Below are 13083 nucleotides of genomic sequence, written 5' to 3' on the forward strand. Positions count from 1 at the left end.
CCAGTTTCTGCTTTCTGCATATGGCCAGCCAGTTATCCCAATGCCATTTATTAAACAGGGAATCCTGTCCCCATTGCTTGTTTTTATCAGCTTTGTCAAAGATCAGATGGTTGTACATGTGTGGCATTGCCTCTGAGATCTCTATTCTGTTTCGTTGGTCTATATATCTGTCTTGGTACCAGTACCATGCTGTTTTGATTACTGTAGACTTGTAGTATAGTTTGAGGTCAGGTAACCTGATGTCTTCCTTTGTTCTTTTTGCTTAGAATTACCTTGGCTATGTGGGCTCTCTTTGGTTCCATATGAAGTTTAAGGTGGTTTTTTCCAGTTCTGTGAAGAGCATCATAGGTAGCCTGATGGGGATAGTGTTTATACTTTAGGCAGTATGGCCATTTTCACAATATTCATTCTTCCTAACAATGAGCATGGATTGTTTTTCCATCTGTTTGTGTCCTCTCTTTTTTCCTTGTGCAGTGGTTTGTAGTTCTTGAAGAGAACCTTTACGTCCTTTGTTAGTTATAGGCCTAGGTATTTTATTCTCTTCGTAGCAATTGTGAATGGCAGTTCATTCTTGATTTGGCTGTCTTTAAGTCTGTTATTGGAGTATAGGAATGCTTGTGATTTTTGCATGTTGATTTTGTATCCTTAGACTTTGCTGAAGTTACTTATCAGTTTTAGGAGATTCTGAGCTAAGACAATGGGATCTACTAAATATACAATCATGTCATCTGGAAATAGAGACAATTTGACTTCCTCCTTTCCTAATTGAATACCATTTATTTCTTTTTCTTGCCTAATTACTCTGGCTAGAACTTCCAATATCATAGTGAAAAGGAGTGGTGACAGAGGGCATCCTTGTTTAGTGCCAGATTTCAAAGGGAATGCTTCCATTTTTTGCCCATTCAGTATGATATTGGCTATAGGTTTGTCATAAATAGCTTTTATTATTTTGATATACATTCCATACACACCTATTTTATTGACAGTTTTTAGCATAAAGGGCTATTGAATTTTGTCAAAGGTCTTCTGTGCATCTATTGAGATAACAACGTGGTTTTTGTCTTTGGTTATGTTTACGTGGTGGATTACCTTTATAGACTTGCATATTGAACCACCCTTGCATCCCTGGGATGCATAAGCTTTTTGGATGTGCTCTTGCACATGGATAAGCTTTTTGATGTGCTATTGCAATTGAATGCCAGTATTGTATTGAAGATTTTTGCATCTATTTTCATTCTGGATATTGGCCTGAAGTTTTCTTTTCTTGTTGAGTCTCTGCCAAGTTTTGGTATTGGGATGATGTTGGTCTCATAAAATGATTTGGGAAGGATTCCCTCTTTTTGGATTGTTTGGAGTAGTTTCAGTTTCAGAGCTGGTACCAGCTCCTCTTTGTATGTCTGGTAGAATTCACACATAACATAGCTGTGAACCTATCTGGAACTGGGCTTTTTATGGTTGGTAGGCTATTTTTTTTTTTTTTTTTGAGATGGAGTTACGCTCTTGTTACCCAGGCTAGAGTGCAATGGCGCGATCTTGGCTCACTGCAACCTCTGCCTCCTGGGTTCAGGCAATTCTCCTGCCTCAGCCTCCTGAGTAGCTGGGATTACAGGCATGCGCAACCATGCCCAGCTAATTTTTTGTATTTTTGGTAGAGATGGGGTTTCACCATGTTGACCAGGATGGTCTGGATCTCTTGACCTCGTGATCCACCCATCTCAGCCTCCCAGGTTGGTAGGCTATTAATTGCTGCCTCAACTTCTGCTGTTGTTATTGGTTTATTCAGGGTTTCAACTACTTCCTGGTTTACACTTTGGAGGGTGCAAATTTCCAGGAATTTATCCATTTCTTCCAGGTTTACAGGTTTATGTGCATAGAGTTGTTTGTAGTAATCTCTGATGGTAGTTTTCATTTCATGAAATCTGTGGTAATATCCACTTTATTGTTTTTCATTGCATCTATTTGATATGTTTCTCTTCTCTTCTTTATTAATTTGGCTAGTGGTCTATTTTGTTCATCTTTTCAAAAAACCAGCTCCTGGATTTCTTAATTTTTTGAAGGGTTTTTGTTTCTATCTCATTCAGTTCTGCTCTGATCTTAGTTATTTCTTGCCTTCTGCTAACCTTTGAGTTTTTGATCTTGCTCCTCTAACTCTTTTGATTTTGATGATAGAGTGTTGATTTTAGATTTTTCCTTGTTTCTCATTTGGGCATTTATTGCTATAAAGTTTCCTCTAGACACTGCTTTAAATGCGTCCCAGAATATGTTTTGTCTTCGTTCTCATTGGTTTCAAATAACATCTTTCTTTTTGCCTTCATTTCATTGCTTATTCGTAAACATTCAAGAGCCAGTTGTTCAGTTTCTATGAAGTTGTGTAGTTCTGAGTTAGTTTCTTAATTCTGAGTTCTAATTTGATTGCATTGTGGTTTGAGAGACTGTTTCTTATTATTTCTGTTCTTTTGCATTTGCTGAGAAGTGATTTATTTCCAATTATGTGGTCAGTTTTAGAGTCAGTGTGATGTGATGCTGAGAAGAATGCATATTCTGTGGATTTGAGGTGGAGTGTTTTGTAGGTGTCTATTAGCTTTGCTTGGTCCAGATCTGAGTTCAAGTACTGGATATCCTTTTTAATTTTCTGTCTCGTTGATCTGTCTAATATTGATAGTTGAGTGTTAAAGTCTCCCACTATTGTTGTGTGGGAGTCTAAGTCTCTTTGTAGGTAGTTAAGAACTTGCTTTATGTATCTGGGTGCTCCTGTATTGGGTGTATATATATTTAGGATAGTTAGCTCTTCTTGTTGAATGGATACTTTTACCATTATGTAATGCCCTTCTTTGTCTCTTTCGATCTTTGTTGGTTTCAGACACTAGGACTGCAACTCCTGCTTTTTTTTGCTCTCCATTTTCTTGGAAAATATTCCTCCATGTTTTTATTTTGAGCCTATGTGTATCTTTGCACATGAGATGGGTTTCCTGAATACAGCAGACCAATGGGTTTTGACTTTGTATCCAATTTGCCAGTCTGTGTCCTTTGAGTGTGGCATTGAGCCCATTTACATTTAAGGTTAATATTGTTATGTATGAAATTGATCATGCCATTTTGATGCTAGCTGGTTGTTTTTCCTATTAATTGATGCAGTTTCTTGATTGTGTCGATGCTCTGATGCTCTTTACCATTTGGTACGTTTTTGGAGTGGCTGGTAATGGTTGTTCCTTTCTATTTTTAGTGCTCTTTCAGGAGCTCTGTAGGGCAGGACTGGTGGTGATGAAATTTCTGAGCAATTGCTTGTTCATAAAGGATTTTATTTCTCCTTCACTTATGAAGCTAAGTTTGGCTGGATATGAAATTCTAGGTTGAAAGTTCTTTTCTTTAAGCATGTTGAATATTGACCCCCACTCTCTTCTGGCTTGTAGGGTTACTGCTAAGAGATCTGCTGTGAGTCTGATGGGCTTCCCTTTGCGGGTAACCCGACCTTTCTCTCTGGCCGCCCTTAGCATTTTTTCCTTCATTTCAACCCTGGTGAATCTGACAATTATGTGCCTTGGGGTTGCTCTTCTTGAGGAATATTTTTGTGGTGTTCTCTGTATTTCCTGTACTTGAATGGTGGCCTGACTTGCTAGGTTGGGGAAGTTCTCATGGATAATATCCTGAAGAGTGTCTTCCAGCTTGGATTTGTTCTCTCCATCACATTCAGGTACACCTATCAAATGTAGATTAGGTCTTTCCACATAATCCCATATTTCTTGGTGGATTTGTTCATTTCTTTTTACTCTTTTTTCTCTAATCATGCCTTCTCATTTTATTTCATTGAGTTGATCTTCAATCTCTGATATGCTTTCTTCCACTTGGTCAATTTGACTATTGAAACTTGTGTATGCTTTGTGACGTTCTCACATTGTGTTTTTCAGCTCCATCCATTCATTTATATTCTTCTCTAAGTGGTTTATTCTCCTTAGCATCTCGTCAAACCTTTTTTTCAAGGTTCTTAGTTTCTTTGCATTGGGTTAGAATAAGTTATTTTAGCTCAGAGAAGTTTCTTATTACCCTCATCTGAAGCCTGTTTCTGTCAATTCATTAAACTCATTCTTCATCCAGCCTTATTCCCTTGCTGGAGAGGAGTTGTGATGCCTTGTAGGAGGAGAGGTGTTCTGGTTTGGATGTTTTCATTTTTTTTTTGTGCTGGTTTCTTCCCATCTTTGTGGATTTATATACCTTTGTAGTCTTTGACTTTCAGATGAGGTCTCTGAGTGGACATCCTTTTTGTTGATGATGAAGTTATTTCTTTCTGTTTTTTAGTTTTTCTCCTCACCATCAGGCCCCTTTGCTATAAGACTTCTGGAGGTCCACTCCAGACCCTGCTTGACTGGGGATCACCTGCAGCAGCTGCAGAATAGTCAGGATTGCTGCCAGTTTCTTATTCTGTTATCTTTGTCCCAGAAGTATACCCACCAGATGTCAGCCTGAGGTCTCCTTTATGAAGTGTCTCTTTGGCTATACAGGTGTTGGGGAGCTGCTTGAGGAGACAGTCTGTCCCTTATGGGAGCTCAAGTGCTGAGCAGTGAGCTCCATTTTCCATTCAGAGCTGCTGGGCAAGTACATTTAAGTCTGCTGCTGTAGAACTCATAACTACTTTTTCTTCTCAGGTGCTCTGTCCTGGGAAGGTGGGCTTTATTTATAAATTCCTGATGTGCTGCTGCCTTTTTTCAGAGATGCCCTGCCCAGTGAGGAGGTAGCCTAGTCACAGTCTGCCAGCAGAGGCACTGCTGAGCTGCCGTGGGCTCTGCCATCTTGCTGTGTGAACTTCCTTGCGGTTTTGTTTATAGAGGCATAGTCAGAACTGCCTCAGTAATGGCTGTCTGACTTAGTAATGGCAGAGTGTTTCTGTAATGGCAGATTGCCTTGGTATTGGCGGAATGCCTCAGTAATGGCAGACGCCCTTCCCCCCACAAAGCTCAACTGTCCCAAGACCAGCTGTGCTTGCTGTGAAACTCTCAATCCAAAGCATTTCAGATTGCTGGTCTTTGTGGGGGTGGGACCTGCCGAGGCAGATCACCCAGCTCCCTGTTTCAGCCTCCTTTCTGTCAGTTGAATGAGCAACTCTTTTTTCCAGGTGTTCCAGGCGCCAGTTGAAACAGCCACCCATTTTTATCCGTTTTTGTGTGGAGACCTGCTGTGCCAGCTGAAACAGCTGTGCTGGAGGCTTGTGGCGCTTTTCCACCTGGGAATCTCCTGGTCTGTGGGCAGTAAAAACTCATTTGGAAATGTGGTGATCATTTACCCTCTGTGTTCTTGCTGGGAACTGCACTCCAGAGCTGTTCCTATTCAGCAATGTTGGATCATCTTCTTTTTTTTTGCTTTTTATTTTTAGACAGATACGTTACCTAGGCTAGTCTTGAACTTCTGGATTCAAATAATCCTCCCACCCGAGCCTCCCCAAGTGCTGGGATTACAGGCAAGAGCCAACCCACCCAGCCTAAAATTAGAGTGATCTTAAGTTGAAGACTAAATGAAATCTTTAAATACATTGCTATATCCAGCTAGAAATAATGACCATTTTAAATATTACCATTCTATGTTAAAATATGGCAGTTATAATAGTTTGAGTTTATTAACGAAAATAAATGTCACAATTTCTAAGATTTATATATCTTATTTTCATTTCATTTTTCCTCTTAGCCCATAGTGATTTGTATCTGATCTCATGAATATAAAATAAAAATAAACCTAAAATCATTTCATCTTACTAGGTGACATAATACTTAGTAATTAGATAACATAAAATTATTTTCTTTCTTAGTATAACTCTAGAATTCATAGAAAAATTAATTTTTACATGTAAATCTTCATGAAAATACAATTGTAAATACTCTTTTATCTCATAATAAGGATTTATTTACTTTTAATGGATCTTGATTAAAAAGATTATTCTGTATCTCTTCTGTTTTCAATGCAGCCACCTCATCACTGACAGTAATTATAGGTAGATATTATCTATGTTTGTTTCTCTGTTTTCTTGACCCAAGGATAGTGTAGCAATTCTGCTACAAAATGAACAAGGGCTACTTTTTTTTAATTTATTTTTTATTTTTATTTTTTATTGCATTTTAGGCTTTGGGGTACATGTGCAGAACATGCAAGACAGTTGCATAGGTACACACATGGCAGTGTGTTTTGCTTCCTTTCTCCCCTTCACCCACATTTGGCATTTCTCCCCAGGCTATCCCTCCCCACCTCCCCCTCCCACTGGCCCTCCCCTTTTCCCCCCAATAGACCCCAGTGTTTAGTACTCCCCTCCCTGTGTCCATGTGTTCTCATTTTTCATCACCCGCCTATGAGTGAGAATATGCGGTGTTTCATTTTCAAACAAGGGCTACTTTAAGAGCAAAATATGCATTTGAAGTTTGCATTACCACCAATATAAACCATTACATCCCTGCTGGGTATAAAAAGTATCTGAGCACAGTGACTGTTCAGGGATTGAGAACAACTCTGAGTGAATTTGCAGTACAGAAACTATTCCCTATTACTTTCAATTTTCTCCTCATGGGATAGGTCTGATTTCACTTATTGGGTGTTCAACATTATATTCAACACTATACATGGTACTGTTTAGGCTAAAAACAAACTAAGTGTGTTTCTAGTTCTAGAAAAACCATCTGAATACCTATATTGATACTTCATTGGAAATGAGCTCAAAAATCCATTTAATTACCTATATAGGTACAGGAAGAACTCTGTAATTAGGACTGTCGTAAATGATATTCAGACTGTTTCTTGCTCAAAGGCCTCATGCAGAGAAAATGAGTGATGTCTAAAATCTACCCTGTGCTCCACTTGTCCAGTATTACACCTTGTTGGACTTGGAGGAAGGGGTATATTTATATAATCTTTCTGCTTAGAGATGGTGGAGGGCTTTATGCTTACCATAGCCCTGTCAGTAAATGGACAACATATGCCATCTTAAATGAATTGTACCTTTTCAGTATGTACTGAACACTCCCGAAGGACCCATTACAATACAAACTCTCTATGAGGATTTGGTATACAAAAATAAACAACATTTAGAATGTCTTCTAACCACCTTATATCCAGTTTATATTTCAGTGTGTTTTGGAGAACATCTGGTAGGGAAACCAGTATTTAGTTTTTCAAACTGTGTTCTATTCAGAATGTTCCAGCTCTGTTTGTACTAAAAGGAAGAAGGAAGGGAGAAAAGAGATAAAATAACAAACCTTTTGGCATAGAGGAGGAGTTACTCAGGGTTACAATAGTGGAAGTGTTGTTATAAAGCCAAGAGAATTTTGATAATTGACAACATAATGTGAATGTAAGAAAGATTTCTGCAACTGAAGAAAATGGCAATGATTTATAATGTTTAACCAATTTTAAGACAAAGGAATACTTAATGTAGTTTTCTACCTGGAACTGTGTAAGATAAAGATAATGGCATGACTGAGGTCAAAGCTTAGAAAAGAATTATCAAAATTGTTTAAGGTTTTTTAAGAATGAATGACATAGAGAAGTGGACATGTGTAAATGAAGTGAATCAGGCTTTGTGTTTTTCTATGGCATTTAGGAGAAAGTAAATTGCTGTGAAGTACTCAGGAGAGTGAAAAGTTTTATATTTTTGCTAATGGATTCTTTTAAAGAGAAAAACAGATAGATTTGGGTGGGCGACTTTGAGAATTCTCACAGTGGTTAGAATTGCTAACATCTAGACTAAGCTGCACCACATTGATGGATTTTATTGTGGAAGTCTTTTTTTTTTAATGATTGATTGAAATTTTTTTTAATGATTCAATTTTTTACTGTAGTAAGCACATATAACATGAACTCTCACCATTTAACACATTTATATGATACATTACTATTAACTATAGGCATGATATTACATACATCTCTAGCAGTTATTCTTTTTGCATAACTGAAACTTTATACTTTATGGGGAGTTTCTCTTCACTAATATAACATTTGGGGGGAACATGAGAGATGATGAATGTACAAGTATCAGTACAGACTTCTTAAGTGTGAATCTTAGCTCTGCCATGAACATGTTGTGAAACACTACCCAGTGGTTCTGGGACTCTGTTTCCTTATTAGAAAAATGAGATGGGTAAAATGAGATGCCCTCTTCTCAACCTTGTTATGAAAACTTAATTAGTTAATATATCGAAAATAACATGGTGTCTATGTTGTAATATTGATATTATTATCATCATTCCCTAAGCACATACATGTCAAAGAACCCATACATTTGACCTTTAAAATATAAAATTCAAATACAAGGAAAGGAGCTCAAAAAAGGGTAGAATTTTCAGTTAAAAAATAGAGAAAAAAATAGTTTTCTATCAAAATAATTTCCTTCTGGGGATAGAGAAAAAGTTAGTACAAAGGGACAGCATGAGCAAATTTTGGAGGATGGTGGTTAATTGCCTTACTGTGAGGGTGGTTATACAACTTTAAACATTTGCCAAAACCATGGAATTGTACACCAGAGAATTAATGTTACTGTGGGAATAAAAACACCCTGAAACTAAACTATGGTCATAAAGAAAATGAGATCCAGCCTGGGTTTCAAGCGTGAAACTCCATCTCAAAAAAAAAAAAAAAAAGAAAAAGAAAATGAGAAACGGATGAAGAATAATCTGCAGGAGCAAGATTATCCCTAAATAACTTTAAAGGGAGGATGGATTGGCAAGATTAAAAGCTATGGCTGGAACAGAGACAGGAGTTTTGGCTGGTGTCAATAGCATTTTCCAAAAATTTGTTTTTTTCATTTGCCACTTAGTTTTTGCTCCCATGACTAAGTTTCGAAGAGTGTATATCAGTCAAACATATCAGCAAATTCTGAGTAACTCCTAACAGCACAGGGGGTATCATTTTGAGGCCTTCTGCTTCCCAAGAGGTATCTGAAAAGCAGCCTCATCATAGGGCTTTATCTGAATGATTCAGCAGTTTCAAATCAGTCCCATGCTTCCAAGTGAATCTAGAGTAGTGGAATCAACCTACAGCATCAAAACTAATCTAGCATCTGTAAGATATTTATTAACATGAAACAGAAAATGAAGCTAAAAGTTAAAAGATACCTATTACTATAACAAAATTTATGTGGGCATTTTACTTCTTAACTGTTTTTGTAGAATGTTTTATTGTTTGTGCTAGTTACCATAGAGTATTAAGTGTTCAGGGCACAATAAAGTTATAGATATATAGATATATATTTTTTGCTTAAAAGGGGCAAAATGTATGAAATAGTATTCATTTCTTATATAAGAAAACTAATTTTATTCTACTTACTTTACCTACAAAAGTTCCAGTTTTATGTACAAGTGTATATTTCAAAAGGCAAGTGCAAAGTTCTCCAGATGTTCTATGTGACCAAATAAAGCCTAGTACTAGTAATAAGTGTTCAAAAAATAGAGTAGTTCTATGAATGATGTTTAACTTCTAAACAGTATGTGGGTGAGACTTAGTTGATATGTCTAGTTTGCATGACTTCACATAAATCAAGTTAGTCCTAATACTCACATGGCTATTATTTTTTTAGTGGAGCCAATAACCAGAAGCCCAGAACCCACTGGGTTTCCATAAGTTTTCTGAAGTCTTCTGTGAGTTCTGCGAATAGTGAGATCTTTTTTTCTAAGAGATGAAGTCCTGCTATATTCCCCAAGCTGGAGATCTGTAGCTATCCATGGATACAATCAAAGCATACCTCAGCCTCTAACTCCTGGGTTCAAGTAATCCTCTCTTCTCAGCCTTCCAAATAGTTTGAACTATAGGCATGCTGCTGTCATGCCTAGCTCAATAATTTTCCTTAAAGTGACCAAAAATATTTCCTACATATATTCCTGCAAAAGTATCACTGCTCAAGGCAATTTAGGCATTCAGCATCCCTTTTGGGTGGATGTAACTGAATGCTGAAAATGAGGTGAGTGGCAGAAGATATAGGAAGAGAGCCACAAATCTGAAGTTAGAAATCTAAAGAAAAAATAAGGAAAAAGATGCAAGAACACCAATCACTTATATCAATATGGACCTAAAGGAATATGGCCAAAGGTAGAGATGGTTCAAAAAGACCAGTTATTAATGAACAGTTATACTACTACTACTGCAAAAATACCATGAGCTGGGTAGCTTACATCCAACAGAAATTTCTTACACACAACAGAAATTTATTTCTCACAGTTCTGGAAGCTGCAAACACAAGATCAAGTTGCTGACAGATTCTGTGTCTGGGGAGAGCCTGCTTCTTGATTCTTAGATGGTGCCTTCTGGCTGTGTTCTCACACTGTGGAAGGGCCAACTAGCTTAGCTCTCTAGGGTCTGTTTTATAAAAGCACTAATCCCATTCACAAGGGCTCTACTCTCATGACCTAATCATCTTTCAAAGGTCCCACCTCTTAATACTATCATATTGTTGATTAGGGTTCAATATTGAATTTCAGGGAGATACAAATATTTAGACAAATATTTGTCTATGTTTGGAAAATCCATGAATAAGGTATTATAGTCTAAATATTAAGATTTCCTGATCATAGCCTAAGTGCTTGCTTTTGAGTATCATACAATATTCATTTCAGGTTTTGAAAAAATAATCATTGCTTATAATTTAATAGTCAACAACAATATTTGTGAAGTAAACTGTCCAAATTGTATTATACACACATGTATGTACATTTATATAAACATATATATTATTTTAATATATATGTAGTATGCTTATTATTTTTAAAATAATTACCTGGTTGGCATTTACAAACATATCCATTGATGTGATCTTCACAGTTTGCACCATTTAGACATGGTGAGGAAGAACATTCATTTATATTAATGTCACAAAATTGGCCAGAAAATCCAGGAAGACATCTAAGAAAAAAAAATAAAATATATATTTGTATATATTGTACACATGAATAATATCACTTTTCATCTTGGAATTCCATCACTCATATGTGTTTTCAGAGCTCCAATAACATGTACCTGGGAGCCTATTTTGGGTGATACAATGAGTTGAATTGTGGCCCCAAAACAATATGTCTAATACTTAACACTAAATATCTGTGATTGTGACTTTATTTGAAAATCTAGTCTTCGCAGATTTAATTAGGTGTCTTGAGATGAGGTTGTTTTGAATTAACTTGGTGGGCTCTAAATCCAGTGACAAGTGTTCTTATAAGCACAGAAGACAGAGACCCATGAGGAGAAGGCCATGTGAACATACACATAAAGATTGATGTTATGCAGCCCTACCTAAGTCAAGGAACACCCAGAGCCTCTAGGAGCTGGAAAAGGAAAGATAAGATTTTCTCCCAGAGTTTTCAGAGGGAGCATGACCTTGCTGACACTTGAATTATGGACTTCTGATATCCACAACTATGAACAAATAAATTTCTGTTATTTTAAGCTAGCAAGTTTGTGGTCATTTGTTATGTCATTTCTAGGAAACTAATACAGGAGATTATATTATTGTGTGTATCTGCTTAAATCCAAGTGAATTGTTTGAAAAGAAATAAAACAGAGGTCTCTAGGAGACTTCTTAAAATGGAGAAATTGGGGGCATGTCATGAAAGGTATGCTCCATAACTGGAAGAAGAGATAAGAAAAGAGTCATAGGTCAGAGACTATTGTATTTCCTCTTATTAATTTTTTTAAAATGGTTTTATATAAACCATTCAGATATCACCTGTTAAACCATGTTTCAAGAACTGATGGAGGATCCACAACATTGATTAAAGTGTAATGTCCATAGCTTTTGGTACAGATTTGTCCAGTACATACAACATGCAGATATTTTATGAATGCTAAGAATACAAACACAAGTGAAACTCTGTGTCTGCCTTCAAGAAGCAATGAGCCTAGTTGGGAAAATAGACAACCACAAGTATATGATTGAATATAAGCGCTATAATCAGCATATAAAGAAATTAATTTTTATCATGCAAGGGCAAGAATAAGAAAAGAGTGTGAGTTAATCCAGAAATTGCAAGTAGTTCTGAATGGCTGAAATATAATGTGGGAGAGCACAGTCTGGTGATGCTGATGAAAAAGGATAAATTACATAAGCGAATTTTAGATCATTATATAGTATTGGATCATAAGTTTTACCACAGCTAATATTTACTGAAAACTTATTCACAATATATAACTTTATCAAAGTTACAATACTAGCAAATTTGCAAAAGTAGAATTTATCCGTCTGTACTACTCAGCTAGCCAAATTCAGCCACTCTGTTTTATTTGGGTGACAGTTGCTTAGGTGATATAAAAGTTAAGTTCCAATTTTCACTGCAACTAACTCTACCCATCTAAAGCTAGGTAACTATAAATTTTAGACGATTCAGAATGCTAGTAACTCTACTGTCCTAGATCCTTACCTAGCTGAAGACTTCCCTGACCAACAAACAAGAAGACTTGCTTTAACTGTGTGTGGATTTATGGATGGTCTGATCTTGCACTGTCAAGATGAAATCTTTAGTATGAATTGCCTCTCTCTCTTTGTAGCACAAAGACCCATAGCAGTTTTTTTTTTTATGAGAGGAATTCATCGCTAGTGGTTTACTCTTATATACAAGATAAATTTATATGCAAAATAAACTCAAGGCTCGTTTTGTTAGTATTTGAAGTGTTCATTGTCTTTCTGTGAATATCATAAGATGCATAAGATTCTTCAAAGACACATTATCGATATATGTATCTTATTTATTTATTTTTTTTTTTGAGACAGGTTCTTGCTCTGTTGCCCAGACTGGAATGCAATGGAGTGGCCCGATTATAGCTCACTGTAATATAAAAGTACTGGCCTCAATCTTCCCATCTCAGCCTCCCATGTAGGACTATAGATGGCGTGCACCATCACACCTCCCTAACTTTTGTGTGTGTGTTCAATATATAAAATGGACATTTTGTGTGTGTCCATCATACAAAATGGGTCATATTATGTCGCCCAGTCACTCCACCAATTTATATTCTTGGCAGAATTATATAAAATATCCATATGTCTACATTCTTACCTATGATCAATATTAACATTGTTTATAATTTTCATTGCAAAGGAGGAAAAAACTACTTACCTAATAAAGATTTTTT

The 13083-nt window shown here is 36.5% G+C and overlaps 1 protein-coding gene across 1 annotated transcript in view; it reads right to left on the bottom strand.

Moving 5' to 3' along the window:
• Nucleotides 1-13083, bottom strand: part of EYS (EGF-like photoreceptor maintenance factor) — a 1911700-nt gene that overhangs the window by 956676 nt on the left and 941941 nt on the right. Inside the window, exon 20 of the mRNA XM_035296026.3 lies at nucleotides 10739-10863. Coding sequence (XP_035151917.3) covers nucleotides 10739-10863 — 125 coding nt within the window. The remainder of the gene's footprint in view (nucleotides 1-10738; nucleotides 10864-13083) is intronic.

The sequence above is a fragment of the Callithrix jacchus genome, chromosome 4, assembly GCF_049354715.1.
Source record: "Callithrix jacchus isolate 240 chromosome 4, calJac240_pri, whole genome shotgun sequence".
NCBI classification, from domain to species: domain Eukaryota; kingdom Metazoa; phylum Chordata; class Mammalia; order Primates; family Cebidae; genus Callithrix; species Callithrix jacchus.